This window comes from Rousettus aegyptiacus, unplaced genomic scaffold (genome assembly GCF_014176215.1).
Source record: "Rousettus aegyptiacus isolate mRouAeg1 unplaced genomic scaffold, mRouAeg1.p scaffold_m13_p_10, whole genome shotgun sequence".
Taxonomy (NCBI): Eukaryota; Metazoa; Chordata; class Mammalia; order Chiroptera; family Pteropodidae; genus Rousettus; species Rousettus aegyptiacus.
The window spans coordinates 27,362,549-27,379,906 of NW_023416285.1; the positions used below are offsets into that span (position 1 = coordinate 27,362,549).

Consider the following 17,358-nt stretch of genomic DNA (forward strand, 5'->3'; position numbering starts at 1 on the left):
GTCTCTTTTTACACTTATTTTACTTTTCTTTTCATATTAGATTGGTAAGAAGCTTAAATATTTTCTTTGAAAAGTATTTTGTAAAAAGAACACAGAATATGGTATTTTGATTTTTTTAAATTTTATACCTTTTGTCAATTTTACTGCTTTTGTTTCTCTTTTACAGCCAGTCTAATTTACCTCATTCAAACAGCAATAATGAGTTGTCTGCAGCTGCCACTCTCCCTTTAATCATCCGAGAGAGGGACACTGAGTACCAACTAAATAGAATCATTCTCTTTGACAGGCTGCTAAAGGTAGGGATTCTAAAACGTAAAGGGTTATAAGAGCCCATATACAATTTTTATTTTTTATTTCATTGGTAATTCTTTGGGAATCTTGATGCCATGAGAAGACTAATTCTTCAGACCTATGTTTTCTGATTTATGTTTAATTATAAAAATGATACATATGTGTTCATAGTACATAAAATTAAAATGTAAAAGCAACATGCAGGGATATATGCAAAATCGTATTAGACAAAAGATTAATATCCTTACTATTTAAAAAACACTTAAAAATCAACAGGAAAAAGCACTAATATTAAAACAGAGAAATGGATAATGAACATAATAGAAATACAACTACCCAGTAAATTTATTCAAAATATTTATCTTCGCTGGGAGTGAAAAAAAAATTAAGTAGGCTTTTTTTTTTTTTTTGATTACCAAATTAGTAAAGGGAGCAAAGATGTATTAAGATTAAAACTTTCATTCCTTCGGAATAAGTGGAAATCATTTGAAACATTGCGTAAAATAATTTGAACGTATATATCAAGGGCTGTAATAGCATCCATATCCTTTTTTCCAATAATTCTTTTCTAGAACTCACTCTAAAATACAAATTTACAAAAGGACAGTTTTACATGCAAGAATATAGAAGTAGCCATATAATAACAACATATTTATTGACTATGTTCTATATCACCAGATATTTTACAAAGTGCTGTATATACATTATTTAATTCATATGAGCTATTAATACTTTTCTCCACATGACTCATTCATAATTCTCTCAGAGCACAAAATAGAGAGAAATAATTAAAAATTGTAGAATCAGCTGCTCTCTTTGATCTTATTATACAAAATTTACAGAATATAGGGAACAATTTCACTGCTAACTTTTAAATATTACTAACACCAAAGTAATTAAAGATACTTAGAAATTTATTGAAGATCACTTTCAACTTCATCAGTGGTAGTTATTCAGGATTTTTTAGGCTAAATGGTCTACTTGATAATTTGAGACGTTTTTCATATCTTTTTTCATCCGTAGGCTTATCCATATAAAAAAAATCAAATCTGGAAAGAAGCAAGAGTTGACATTCCTCCACTTATGAGAGGTTTAACCTGGGCTGCTCTTCTGGGAGTTGAGGTAAGAAAGAAAAGTGAAGGTTAGAAATTGGTCATACTAGTGCTTGGGAAGAAGGAAGAAGAGAAAGGTGCTTTCCAAATATATATTTTTCAAGTTAGAAAATTGTGTCGTAAAATAGGGGCATTAAGAATATTTGGCAATTTTTTTGTGGGGAAGTGGTGGCTCCATAGTTTAGTGGTTAGCATGTCTGCTTTACAAGCAGAAGTACCTGGGTTCGCTCCCCAGGTGGAGGCACGGACCAGGCCCTGGGTGCGCCAGGCCCCGGGTGCACGTGGCGAGCGTGTGGGAGGAGACGCCCCACCTTCAGAGATCCCGTTCTTAAGGGAAAAATGGCAACATCCGTAGGTCAGGGGTGGAAGTGTAGGAGGAAATTAAAGAGGGAGGGGAGAATATTTGGCAATGTTAAATGAAAGAACTAAAGGAATAGAATAGACTAGAATAGGAAAATATAATTGAAGACTCGTTAGATTTATATTATTTAATATGGAATGAGGTTTATCAAAATTATCTTGATTATTTTCCAAATCAAAATATTTTAAGAACATATAAATAAGTTAGAAGTTTATTATCCTGCCTATAAAGTATGTTTCTTTAAAGAAGAATTGCCTATTTATAAGTAGTTCTGTCTAAGTTTAGAGAAATCTTCTACTTCAGTTTGAACCTTGTCCAAAATCATTTAACATAATTTAGTGCTGTTTGGCACATCTCTCACATAAGAACCATACTGCTAAGACAAATAGCTACTTTTTCTGTTACAACACCTAATCTGTGGCAGTGAGGAAGGACAAGTGTTACAAAATTACTGGGGTGACTTACAGTACTAACGGAGAACTCTGGTGACAGCAGTCATGATATTGGGCCAAATCCTTGCCAGATTTTTTCATTTCCAGTCAATTTCTTTGTCATTTTGCCTTCATATAGTCTCTTATCAATCTTTTATGTATATTTATCATTCATTTTTTTCCTGAATCCCCTCAACTATTTGTAATCCTTTTCAACTCCCTATTAAAATAATTTTCTTTATTTCTGATTCCTCTGATGAGTATCTACAAAGTTCTTTTAGTTTGGGTGATTGCTTTAGAAGAATGCCTGTCATACATACCATACGTCAATAGCTAGAATTATAGAACCATATAATGCTTAAGTTCAAAAGGACTTCTGAGGTCAGGTTGTTCAAATCTGTCATTCTATAGATATACCAGAAAAATTGATGCAGCAAGTAATGTCATAGTGTGAACCCCAAATTCCTGGCTCTTTCTATACCATTGCAGTAAACCAGAGTAATAATTGTTCCATGCTTGACCTTATGAAATATGACTAAAATTTGAAGTGGTTTATTCAGTTATTCCTTCTGTAATGATATAACTGAAAAATGTAAAAGATTTCTTTAGTCTCGTAATGATTCCATAACTACATGATATTCTACTCTTTAATTTATTTTAAATTTTGCTTCCTGGTGCTTACCTACCACACCTTTAAAGAGTCCCATATTATTTTTGCTTTCATTATTAACTTTAGCAGGAAAATTTCTTATGGGACAGCCCTCCCTCCTCCCCAATTTTTAAAAATTTCTTCATGAAACTTACTATGTTTGAGATAATAATAGAGAGCAATAAGGCTGTGCTGTGTTGTGGAGGCTATGTGATTTTGCAAAGCATACTCATTAGGTAAATGACTCAGCCAGGGCATTTTTCTTCTGGTGTATATAATTCAGATGTTCCTCAACAAAAAGGCAAATTATCACAGATTTTCATCACTGATTATCAAAAATGTTGAGGGTTTTTTTAAGAGGTATACTTTGGATTTTAATGTGCCTATCAGTAATTGGGTAGATTTTCAAAGATAGATGTTTATAAGTATATTTTGTCTAATTAATAATTTATCAAGGATATAATGAATTAATAGTATCCTCTCTTATTTTTTGCAGGGGGCTATTCATGCCAAGTATGATGCAATCGATAAAGATACTCCAATTCCTACAGATAGACAAGTATGGTTTAGAGTTTCTTAAATAACCTAAGATAATTTGACTGAATTTTTAAATTTTAGAAAGGCAAGAGGAACTTAATTCCTTTTCATTATAGGTACTCAGCAACTATTATATGCATAGTATGTTTTCATAAGTTAGCGTGTTAGTACTGTTCCTTAAAGGAGTTTAAGTCAAGTATCTTTTCTTAATAATTATACTTTTTTATCTGAGGAACTCTTCCCTTTATTTAGACTAGGTTGTCAAAGAAGATTGTTTTGGAAACTATAATAATACATACTTTTTCGAAATAAATGGTCTGTTTTCTTTATTTAAATATACAACCTTTTCGTTGTTTGCAGAGTATTAATATAAAACACCAGAATTATGTAGGCGATCTATTCTGAAATTTCTAATATAATCTCTCCATTTTCTTGCCTTGTGGTTAATTGGAGATCACTCTATTACAGTTCCACCTTATTGTTTTGCTATTTTACAGATTGAAGTGGATATTCCTCGTTGTCATCAGTATGATGAATTGTTATCATCACCAGAAGGTCATGCAAAATTTAGGCGTGTATTAAAAGCCTGGGTAGTATCCCATCCTGATCTTGTATATTGGCAAGGTAACTTTCCTTCCATATTTTTAAGATGTTTTTTTGAAGTATTAGGAGCATGTTGCATGACTGAAAATTTAAAAAATTAGAACAAAATATTAAAACATCCTTGACTTTCAGAAAAGTCAATACTAAAGCTATGATCCACTTTTTATATGAGAACTTTTTTTTAACTTCTTTTTTAAACAAGTAGATATCATTTAAATGCATGATATGTAATTTGCCATCATGTCGATTAGAAAAGTAGAAAGAATATTTTGTGCAATTGTGATCTTTGTGGGTACATTTTGTCAGTGCTTATGAAAATAATAAAACAATTTCATATGTAAATAAGTTGGGGCAAATTAGTATTCCTACTATTTAATGACTTATGATTTATGCTTAACATATTTATTAAGAATTGGGGAATAGGATAGCACCCTAAACTATTTACTTTATTTTTTTAAAAAATATCTTTAATGTTTCATATCCTTGACTTTTACTTTTCTCATTATTATTGTCGCAGTCATTGAGAAATTCATAAATGAGAACCCATTCCACCAAGTCCTATATTTAAATTTGTTATAATGAACAGTATTTTTAAAAATATTTTAATTTGCAATTACTGGGCAAACTTAAAATGAAGCTGTTATTTTTCTTAGCTCTGTCCATTTTAGAAGAGTTCTATATCTTCCTAACAGTTATGGATAGATTTATGTACATTCTTTGAACATGACAATATATGGGCAGCATTATTATCAATAAAAGAAATATGTCATATATTTGTATTTCACTTCACAATTTTTAAAGGATTTTTTTCGTGATACCAAAGAAACATGTAAGACAAATCTCCTTCTCCCTGATGAGGAAACACTCCTGGAGGTGTTAAGTGATTGACAAGAATGCACAGGGTCAGAGATGGAAATATGTCTTAAGCCTCCTATCATTTTTACATTTTCCTAGTAGTATATTTTTTCTCTTCAATTCATAATAATACTACTACTAATAATAGATGATTTGTATTAGGCATGTACTTTGTACTAGTCACTATCAGTTACTCCCCACAGTAACCCATAAGGTAATATATTTCTGGTTGAGTACTATTTTTAATGCTTAATCTTTGCAGAGGAGCAAAGAACTGAATAAAATATATATTTACAATTCTACTGAATTTTATTTATTTGAATTCTTTTCTACAATCCCTCCTATCAGGTCTTGACTCACTTTGTGCTCCATTCCTCTATTTAAATTTCAATAATGAAGGTAAGCCTATTCATCATTTAAATAACCATGATGCGTATCACTCTAAACTATTTTACTTAAGTGTGAAAGGCTTTGTTTTTGTTATAAGGTTCTTGCTTTCTTTCTAGGAGATACCATAAATTTCTGTGAAATCTGTTAGATTAATTTTAGAGGATGTGAAGAATTAATTTATTATGGGAGCGTTTCAGTTGTGACCAGGCAATGGTTAGAGATTTAGGGAGAATATGATGGATTATTCCAATACTTTCATCTGCATTGGTGACCTATTGGTGTTCTAATATGAAACATTGGGAAAAAATTTGACTTCTTTAGAAATTAGTTTTAGTTCAGATAATAAAGGTTTTTATTATTGTGGGATAAAGATTTCTGTAGTAGTTTAAAATTAGAAAGTTTGTAGGTGATTATCTTATGTTGTCCAAAATATTATGTTTTAAAGAGCAGAGGGATTTTTCACCCCTAATTTGTGTTTTCAGTTATTCAAGAATGTATAAGTCACTGATAATTTTCCCCATTAACTAATTTGTTATATGTCTTTGCCTTATTCTTTCTTAGCTTTGGCTTATGCTTGTATGTCTGCTTTTATTCCCAAATATCTATATAACTTCTTCTTGAAGGACAACTCACATGTAATACAAGGTGAGCAAATGTCTTTTCTTGTCTTTTTAAGGGAAAAGTACTTATGTCAAGTAATCAATACTCAATCGAATTTATGATTTTGACTCAGTATCAGGTGATCATCCTCACTAAAACCAATGAAGATATCATTAAATTTAGTCTTTCTCCACGTCCATAAAGAATTATGGTATTTTTCTAATATCTGATCTCAGTTTAGTATAAATTTAGATGTGCTAGTTTAAGAAAATGAAAGTCCTGCTATTTGCCTCTCACAATTAAAATTGCCTGCAAAAAACTTCACTGCGGAGCAAGTGTATTATGACTTAGTCAAAAGTTTAAACAATGTTTAATTGCCTAAATAAATAGAATATTGAAAATACTTCTCATTCATCTCATTCCCCATGCTTGAACATCCAAAATATTCTTATCCATCTTCTACTTTCCTAAAATATGCCTCCTCCTTCAGAGTCTGAGTCATAATATAAGCCATTTGTGTCCTTCGAGACACTTTAGCCACAGTCAAACTTTTAATATAATTTTCTGAACCCCTATTTTGGGAGTAGTGCAATAAAAGTTGATAATAAACACTTTTGAATCAGGCTTTGTTTCAGATTTAAGCTTTGTTACTTATTTTGTGATCTTGGGCAAATAACTTAAGTTTGCTAGGTATAATTTTCCACATATCTAAATTAAAGATTTTTATAAAGATTTAATATAATAAAATATGTAAATGCATGGTACATAGAAACTTTCAGTAACAATAATTGTTATTATTTTATTATTATTATTTCTATTTTATGGCTATTATAGTTGTTTTGCTAATATCATTATTATCATGGCATTATATATTGTTTTATATATTTTATCTTCAACAAGAATCTAAATACATTAAGGGCAGGGAAATTTCTTATACTTTTGTATTTCTTTAAGAACAGACAAAACTGGTCTTATAGTCTCTTCATTTACCAATTTGATGATGCTTTTCAGATACCGCCTTCATTTAGACTATATATATATACATATATATCATTAATTCTATTAAATTTTATATCATTATGGTTTGAATAGATGAAGCAGGAAAACTACAGGCTATGTCCAATTTATCAAACATTCTGAATAAGTGTGGTCTGAATTAGCAATATTTTTACTTAGAAATGAGTATAAAATTAGAGTATCAGAGGTCAACATAATGCGACAATAGAAAGTAGAAATTGAAATATAAATTAAAAAGATAAAGAGGCTGAAACTAGGAGTAAAAAAATATGAATAAATAGCTCAACACATAAAAAATTAACCTTTTCATCATCATATATATTGAAGTATAGAGAAAAATAATTAAAACTTTTTAAAAATTTTGTTTGTGTTTACAGACATGTTCATAGCTCCATGTGTCTACATTGTAGATAGGGGAAATTTCATAAATACCTTGATTTTTTTTATTGTTAAATAGCATTTAAACTTACATAGGTCATCTATCAGAAAATATTGTTTGGGGGGTTATTTTATGGCTCTAGATATGTATCTTCCATATTATAGATCACAATTAGAGTGTTTGTGAACATTTTAAGAGTCAGTATAATATTTCTAGAATTCTTTGTTTTATTCTGACTACTAGCCTTTCTTTCTTTAGCTACCTTTAAATTCTATCAAGTTGGTTTACAAATCAAGGGGCATATGCATTTCAATTTTTTCAACTTACTCAAGGGACCTTTAAAATACAGTTTTGAAATGACCATGAAATATGACATAGTGCTAATTTCATTGGTTCTATCTTATCCCCCCTTTAAAGTAGAATTTTTTTTTATTATAACAGGCCATACTATAAATTATTCTAAAGCCTGCCCTGAGCAACCAAAACTTGTGCTAGTCTTTTAGCTTATATATACATATATTAAATAATATGATATATAATTACACATAATGTAAATGTTTACACATATTTATTTGTGTGTATTATTTATAACATATATTTAAACCCAGCCATGAATGTTCGGCAGAACACGAGGAAAATGTTTTCATGACAGGCTAGGATTCCTCAGTGGATCCTGAATTAGTCATGTAATCTCACCTAGTAATTATCTTTTATCAGGCTCAAATAAGAATGTTACTTAATAAACTGGAGGATAGCTATGAAAAATTGCCTGAGACATGACTTTTTGTTTTAAAATCAAGCATGTGTTTAAAAAGTTAATAACTACACTCTTTCATCAACATGCAGTTGAATTTATATGATTGTTCATCTTACATACCTCTGGCTACTAGGTAAATTAGAACTATAAACATATCTTTGCTAATTGGAAGGAGATAAAAAGTAGTTAAAGTTAAACCCCAAAGTTTTCTGGGACCTTGGGATATGTCCTAGATCTTTATTTTAATCTATAACACTTGAAGCTGGTATGAATTGTACCTTTTTTTTTGTTTCAGAGGTAAATGTGAGACAATGAATAGATAGAAAGATTTTTGTTGCATTAGAGTGAACATCACATCATGAAAAATTATTAATCAAATACATATTCTTTATCCAGCACCCATGGGTAAAAATTCACATTAGATATGGAATTTAGCTCTATCATGGTATTGAACACACTACCACTTCACCTTTTTTTTTTTTTTTTTTTTGATCTTAATGCTCCTGTTCATAAAATATGTGATGTTGCTTATAGGTAAATAATTACAAAATACATTGCGGTCATTAGAAGCAAAGTTTTAATTGAGAAAAATAGAGGAAAGCTACTTGTACTAACAGATTGTCAAGGATTTTGTACTATTTCTTGAAATATATTTTTTAAAAAAAGAATTTAAAAAACTGACCAAAAAGGCAGACATATTTGGAGCTTATTTTCACCAAATAATTTTTTTGAAAAATAGAGCTATAACTTTATTAAAGAAAGGAGTTGAAATTATTAAGGGAAGATTTTCATTGAGTTATTGTCATTTCAATCTCAAAAAGAAAAAAGTTGAGCTTTTTGCAATATGTTTTAATATGTAAAAAATTATGGTTACTTGTCTTTGAGTAGCTTATTACAAGTATGTTCTTTAGTATATAATGAGTAAATCAGCAATAATAGTAAAGTGTTGAAAGAATGGAAAAAAATAAAAAAATATTTTTCATAGTCCACTTCAACCCCATAATTACTGACTGTGTGCCTGTTTTCTGATTAACATCATGTTAATTCTTATTCCTAATATGTCAAATGCCGAGTCTTGAATGGTAAGAAATTAGAACTGGAACAAATGCCTATATATGTATATATATATAAACAAATCTGAGGCATAATTATTCTATTTGTTACTGCTAATAAAGTGTTTTTTCTTATTTATCTGTTATACCATCTGATCATAAAATAAATGTGAGACATTTAATATTACTAGAGAAAATGTATTTGTAAAACTTAATAGGAAAGCATTGTTCATCATGTGTACAATTTGTAATTTGAGAAATGATAGTTCTGAAGATAGAAAGTAAGTTACATCATAATTTTTTGGTGTATTTGATAATTAGCAGTAAGTGATTAAAGTGGTAACAAAACAAAATTATCTATTAAAACTTGTTTTCTTCATGAAGTTAAATTTCATTCAAAATGTAGATAAAATCATAACTTATGTGAATTTAATATTTATTTGAGGTACTCTAAAAATGATTATCTTAAACTTTATTGTCTTTTCAGAATATCTGACTGTGTTCTCTCAGATGATTGCTTTCCATGATCCAGAGCTGAGCAATCATCTCAATGAGATTGGATTTATTCCAGATGTAAGTACTTGGTGCATCAATTAATATGAGGTAAAAGATAAAGAAGAAATTGACAGTACAAAAGAGTTCTGTTTTTAGTTTTGTTATCAGAGGTCCATAGTTTAACAAGTTTCTGTTACTAATTATAGCCTTCTGTTATAAAGTCTGTGTGGTTACCTTCCATATTCTCTCTTTAAGGGGAAGTGTCTTATTTTCCTTAACATACTTGATACTATCAAATTATTTTGAAAAACCCTTTAGTGGTAGTGTTATTTTAAACTGTGCTATGGATTTTTACTTGGATTTTATGATATTTGGGCCTATTTTTTGAAGAAGTAGGAAATTTGAACTTAGTGAATTCTTTAGTAGCTTCTTCTTTGTTTTGCTTGATATGTTACCTTGAGAGCTTTGCCAGATGTTGGCTTACTTCATTAGCTTCTCAGTAGTTCATATTAAGCTAAAAGTCAGAGTCGACTTGGGTGTGGCTTAGCCTGATATTCATCTGCGGTGTGTGACGTGGAACCAAGCCTCTTTTAAGAGGAAGTTGGAATATAGTATCACATGTTTTTGTATACCTCAAAAATGCTTTTTGAGGTAGAGAGCTCCTTATTCTTTCTTAACCTTGGTTTCTTCATCATTCCCTTCCTCTTAAGGCTTATTTCTGGAGACCAATATAAATGGTCAAGATAAGGAGTGAAAAAAATGTTTATATTATTATTCCATTAATACATTTAAATTGTTAAGAGTAATACTTATAGTGTAATAGTTGCAGAGTGCTTCGAAGTTAAAAATACTTTCATAAATGTTATTTCATTTGATTCTCCAAACCAATCTGTAAGGTGTATGGAAACAAATAACTTCAGATGTTTAATTAATAAGAAATTTATTGTTTGAGAAGGTAAGAAAACTAGTCACAGAACTAAAAATTTAATTTACATCATTTGACAACCCTCTGGCCCCAGTCTAGTTCATCTTCCACTGGGAGAATGGAGACTAAAACATAGGTGTACTTACTTCTAGTTCATTACTCATTACTGTGATGTGATCATCAGGCCTACAGTAACTATCCTTAACATATATATTGTCATTTGTTTCTAGGGTTATGGAGAAATACCTTTTAGTTGAATGCATGGTTTACTCAATGAGGGCTCCAAAAAGAATATGCACAGATTATAAAACAAACAGATATAAAATAAGGACATGCCCAATTATAATATGGATACAAGTGAAAAACTTTATAAAAAATTAACCAGTATATGTATTTTTATATTAAGTATTCATTTTTATATAGCTCCAACTTTCTTGTTCTACATGATAAATGTGAGGTCTAATACAAAACAATATTATATTAAATCTTATGGCTAGAATTGAAGAAATTATAGAGGTGCTGACTACTGAGTCGGTAATGGTGTTAGATTTTGAGGGAAAAAATATTAATAACTAAGAACAGACTAAAAGAAGAGATAATTACATTCGGAAATTTTTTCGAAAGCATCTAATTGTGCTCAATGCTGAACAGCAAAGTACATTGTTTCAGTCAGTGTTATAGATTGAGGGAACCATTTATAATAAAAAATATAGAATTATGAAAGTCTGTTAAATCCTTAGACATATTCATGAATATAGACGATATTAAGAAAGGAATCACAAAAGAAAAAGTCATTTATCTTTGCTTTAGTTATTTAGAAAAATTGAAGTCTGAATGGTGCAAGAAGCAATGGTGAGCAGAAAACATTGTAAAAGCATAATTGAACACCTATTAAGTGTTTACTGTGCACCAAGAGCTGCTCCACTCTCTTTAAACACCTTTCATCTAATCCTCACAAGTCTGTGAATCTAATCAAACAATGACTATTAAATGTTTATATGTAAAATTAATTTGGAAAAAGCTAACAGCAAGATGGAAATAAAATTCTAGATGACAATGGTATGAAAGGTTTAAGAGTTGGTGAGACTTTAGCATAAACTAGTTTTCTAATGTTTTTTTCATTGTTCTAGAGTAAAATAAATATGCTTATTATAATTAGACATCAAGTCAGGGATTCTGTCAGATCTGGGACTTGATTTTGCCTCATTTAAAATCTAGTAACTGAGCCACTTACTGTTTCATGGGTACTGGCAGGATACACAAGACTCCTGGGGTCAGAGACAAAGGACTTTATCACTCAAAGCATAGCAAGCAGCATGAACATTAGCATATTTCTGTTGGTTCTCCTTGCCCCCAAATCCCACTGAGATAAAGTAAAGGGTTCAGATGATACCTGCATGTGCAGTGTATTACTTTATAGGAGAGAAATCTTGATCTTAGGGAATTTGAATTTTTAAAAAATTAAGAGTAAGCATACCCATTCTTTGCTCTGAAGACAGAAAAAAACTATCTTTTTCTTCCAAGGCTATTGGAAAATCTGTCCTTTGCTGCATAGGGACTATTTCTGTTTTCCAAGGTTATTTTTATACAATCATATTTGAAATGATAATCTAGGACAAAGGGTAGTCACTGCCTCTGTTCACAAAAAATACAGAAGTACAAGAATGCATATTAAAATTTTAATGGTAATCACTAAAAGAATAGAAAGAGAACATATAAGTTTTAAGTCAATTAAAGGGGTATGTGCGGAACAATGAAAAGCCAACCAATTGTGTGAAAACAAAGAACATAGAAAGAACATAAGCTATTTAGATTACCTGATAAAGGAAATTTTCAGATAATTTTAAAAATCCATCTATATATCTATTTATAAAAGATAAACATAAAAATATAAAGATATTTGCCAAAAAAGAGATAAACATATATCGGGCAAATATTAACCAAAAGAAAATTAATGTAGTGATATTAACATAAACCAGTAAAACAGAAAAGAAAGCACAAAACAGATCTCATGTATGGAATTTAGTATGTGACAGAGATGACTTTATTAATCAATTAGAAAAGGAAAGATTATTGAATAAATAGCCCTGATATAATTAGGTAACTATATGGAGAAGAGATGAGAATCAAAGCTCAACCCCACACCATACATAAAAGTAAACTCTAGATTGACTAGAAGATCTATATTTGGAATGTCATATTTATAATTTCCATATTGAAAGGAATTCTTATAAAAGTTATAGAAAGTGCAACATAAATTTTAAAAAGAGAGAATGTGAATTGAGAAGTGCTACAAAGGAGACTTCCATTCTATTGATAATATTATTTTGATTTTAAATTTTTTGAAGCAGTCATGGCAAAATATTAATTCTGGGTGGAGAGTACATTGATATCTGTTAAATGTTCTGCTAACACAGTGTGAGTTAATTAAATAATTTTGACAGAATATCGTTATCCTATTTATGCTTCCCTTTCTGTTATGATCCCCTCTTATAATTACTGGGGCATTTTTGTGTAACTCCTTATAAAAACTTCTCAATACCAGTATTACTATGAAAATAATATTATTCTTATATGTAGTGTGCTTAGTCTTAAGAGACATTCATAAGTCCTGCAGGATGAGGGACAATTGCTTGTGGGATGAGAATGTTCAGTACATAACAAATGCTGAGCATCCTTATCCCCCTGTTACTGATCACCTGCAGTAACCCTAAAATCATTGTAACAATGAAATGCTTGCATGTATTTCTGAAAAATGACTCTGCATGTATTTCCAATTACACTCTGGGGAATGGTTCTACCACTGTCTCTTGTCATAGGGAATGGACAAAAGGTATTTAAAAAAGAAAATTAAATTGTTAATAGGAAGATTGTTTTTTGAAGTCTTTTATCCTGTTTTTTTTTATGTTTGTTTTTTTTGTTTTATTGTTTTGTTGGCCTGTTTCTTAAGTCTGTGGACAATATGAAAATGTTGAAACTATTTTTAAATTTAACTTTGAAAACAGATTTCATGTTTTTAATGTAGAGGTTATTGACAAATATTTGTATGAGGGGGTGTAATGAAACGGAGAATTTTTCTAACATTTTTCTTACTCTATAATCACTTATTTTTAGTTACATCTCATTAGTTTCTGCAGTGTTTCTTTTTTCCCCTCTTGAATTATTGTCTTCATTGTTCTACCTTTAATTTTTTAGGGCACTTTCTGTGTCTCTGTCAATACAAGTGATGATTCCTCAATGGGAAAGGTGGTCACTTTGGTAATAAGATCCCAAACTGAGTCTCCTGTTCAATAACTAATTCTATCAAAGTAAGCCCTCATTAGTCTCCCATCATTGAAATGCAGGCTTCCGTTGCAGGAAAGATTATGATTTCTGGCTTTGCATTTGCCTTGGTCGCAGAACTCTGAATACTGAACACTGCTAAAGCTTGAATAGTTAGGAATATTGTGTACTGATGTGATGCTTAGATTATCTATGTCATGGTAGTTCTATGATTTACATATAAATAGGGTGAGTAATGTGTATTTGGAAAAATTGAGGCCAGGGTGATTTTTATCATTTTTGTCTTGGTATATGTTTCTGCTTCTGAAAATATACCAGGCCTTCGCGTTGAGAACAGGAAAGTATGCTTCTTTATTCTTAAAGAAACTGTTTTCCTGAAGTGCTATGAATAGCATTCAACTTGCAAATTATGAAAAGTTGTAAAGAGAAATGATACTGTATCTTAGTTCTTTATGTGTTTTTTGAACCTACTGTCACTGCTAAAGATAAATCTTACAAATTCAGTGATAAGCAAGTACACTGGCAAAATCATTGTCCTTTAACTGCAATTTTAATAGATGCCTGTGCTGCTACTGATGTTCTCCTTCTATAAAAGCTGATCACTATCATTTTCAGAATTTATATTCAGCTGAGTTTGTACTAACAGAAAATGTGAAAGGATTGCTCAGAAATATTTATATATTTATTTGTTTTCTTTATTCATTTGTTCAGTTGTTCTTTCATTGCTGGTCTTTGTGTTATTGTTAAATAAAGAAATTTTAGATTTTAATCTAAAGAGGAGACTACTGACAATGAAGTTTTTAGATTTTATCAAGATGTTGCAGGATAAATAAGGAAATGAACCTTATTCAGAACCTTCCATAACAAGAATCTCCACTAACCTGTCCTAGTATATCTGTGGTGTGCTAGGATATCCTTTTGTTTGGCTACTGCTGTGATGTCCCTGACATTAGTCCTAACTCCATTCTATTGAACTTGGATTCTCTAAGGCCCTTGAGTACATAAGGCTTATTGAGCTCTTTTTCTTATAGAGCTTAATTAGCTTTCAGAAAGGGCCATATCTTAGAAAACAAAGGCCTATCGATTCCATAGAGACGATAAAGTACTATATTGGTAACTTCTTCTTTCTAAGAACACATATATACAAGTTAAATATTCAGCAAGTTTTCTAATTTAGTAAATCCTCACTTGAATCCCCATACTGTCCAACTTAATATATCCTTATACTGGTCGAGAGTCATGTGAAAGGAAGTATAATGGTGGTTCTCAAACTTTTTAGTCTCAGGACCCCTGTACATTTTTAAAATTATCAAGGATCACAGGGAGTGTTTTTTCATGTGGGTTATATCTGAATACTTACTGAGACATTTAAAAATATTTATGTATTAGTTTATTAAAAGTGGCAAGAACAAAACCATTGCATGCTAACCAAAAATAACGTTTTTCTGAAAAATAATTGTTTTTCAAAACGAAACAAAACAAAAGGGACAAGCGATATTGTATAATATTTTTGCAATCTATACTTAAATAGAAGAAATCTGGATTCTCATATCTGTTTCTGAATTTAATCTGTTCTGATAGATTGCTTTGGTTGAAGTATATAAAGAAAATCTGGGCTTATTCAGACATGTAGTTTCATAGGGCCTTTTCAGACAGTGGTAATTTCTTAGAGCTTATTTGCAATGTAGAATCTAAAGTCATATCAATGAAATTTTTATACCTTTACATCGCTTTATCTTGCACTTTGAATGGCTCTTTCACCCATGCAACATTTGTAATGCTTTGCGTTGATCATTTGGTAAATAATTGGTTCACTGAATTATGCATATCTTTGAACTATGAAACATGTCATTATACAACAAAAAAATCACGTTTATTAATATCACTACTGATGTCATCCAAAAAGTCTTTAAGTATTGGGAAGCTGCCAAGCTCAGAATGGCAGATGTGTTTTTCCAAACTTCCAATCTTCATCTGACAAGCTAGAAATTTTTCTTGAAGTGACAGGCTCCGGTCATTCATTTTTTTAAGAAATGTCTGCTAAATATTCAAGCTTGAAAAAAAAATATCATTGTTTATATGTCATTCTTTCAAGTAAAAAAATGCTATTTCTTGAAAAAAAACACCTGCATTGACCTACAGGTCAAATGATTGTCCAAGCACTTTTTCTCAAGATAACCATTGTACTTCAGTACACAGCACAAGTGCTTTATGCATCCTTCCCATTTTGTTTCATGAAACATTAAAAATATGTTAATGAAATAATTTTTACTTCATAAGGATATGACTTTAGTGCCACTATCTTGATTTCCGATAAGGTGGCAGCAGTTTTATCCACCAGTGGTTTTGCACCATTAGCACAAATGTTTATTTAGTAATAAAGACCAAAAAAAAATCTTAGTATTATTACAAAAATAGCTTTGCATTCATGGACCTCTGAAGGGTCTTGAGCATCTCCAGGGATCTGTGACCACGATTTGAGAAAGCAAGTGTAGAGACTAAGCACTCATATGCTGGTGTCAAATGTGCCAGGATTCTCATCCTGATTCTTCAGTTTACTAGCTAAATACTTACGTTAGTTTCTTATTCACAGTCCTCTTATTGTTAATGTTGATTATAATAAATTTTCCCTCATTGAATTATTGTGATGATTAGATGAGATGATACATAGAACCTTTTCTACACAGTTCCAGGTACACAGTAAGTGTTAATGGGTTAACTGTTATTGATGTAATTTTATTTATTAGAGTCTGATCATGTTGCACTATTTCTTTGGTTATATTTATATAATTTACATTTAGACAAGCATTATCACAAGCTATAATGGGCATATTATTTTGCTGCCTCAGTTAATGAATACTTTGCCTGAGGAGATACGATAACAATAAAAACTAATAACAAAAACTTTCTTGTTTTTCTGAATTAGTGAGATTGCCACTTATGATTTTGAATTTTAACTTGTCTTTATTTGTTTGTTTTTAAGGTACTTTATATCTCCCCAAAAGCACTGCATGGCATTTTCACAGTCTTTTAAAGTCTTTTTTGCAAAGTAAATTGAATTTAATTTTCCTTGAAAAAAATTTTTAGACTCAATGAGATGATTGAAAGATACTCTGGAAGTATAGCTAATCCTTCCCCAAAATGATAGTGTAGATCACAGAATCATCAAATCGTCCAAATGATTTTATTATTAATCTACTGTATAGTTTTTCAGTTCAGTCAAGTAAGAATAAAATAGATATGTTTTTGCAGTTAACTTATTTTTTATTTGATTCTTTTTCTTTTAGGGAAATCATTATTTGCAAAAGATGTAACTAATGTAATCTTTGTTATACACAGAAAAGAAAATTAACCATTTGCCATCTGGACCAATGGATCTTTTTAATTATTTGTGTATGTTTAAGTCATTTTTTGAATAATTTGCAGCAGTAGAAAAAAGGCATAGTACAAAATAACTTTATTAAAAATTTTAGTAAAAATTTAAATATAGCAACACCCAAATTTTATTCTTCGTATTCCTCTTTTGGAAAAAAAAAAAAAAATATATATATATATATATATATATATATATATATGTCTGAATTTTAACTTGTTTTTATTTGTTTGTTTCATATATATATAT

At 30.2% G+C, this 17,358-nt stretch overlaps 1 protein-coding gene across 2 annotated transcripts in view; it reads left to right on the plus strand.

Annotated features, from left to right (window-relative positions):
- The window catches only part of TBCK (TBC1 domain containing kinase), a 154,000-nt gene that overhangs the window by 56,116 nt on the left and 80,526 nt on the right, over positions 1–17,358 (plus strand). For both annotated transcript variants that reach the window (XM_016160823.2, XM_016160822.2), the window contains exons 14-20: positions 167–296; positions 1,315–1,413; positions 3,341–3,403; positions 3,879–4,005; positions 5,188–5,238; positions 5,791–5,874; positions 9,522–9,607. In XM_016160823.2, coding sequence (XP_016016309.2) covers positions 167–296; positions 1,315–1,413; positions 3,341–3,403; positions 3,879–4,005; positions 5,188–5,238; positions 5,791–5,874; positions 9,522–9,607 — 640 coding nt within the window. The remainder of the gene's footprint in view (positions 1–166; positions 297–1,314; positions 1,414–3,340; positions 3,404–3,878; positions 4,006–5,187; positions 5,239–5,790; positions 5,875–9,521; positions 9,608–17,358) is intronic.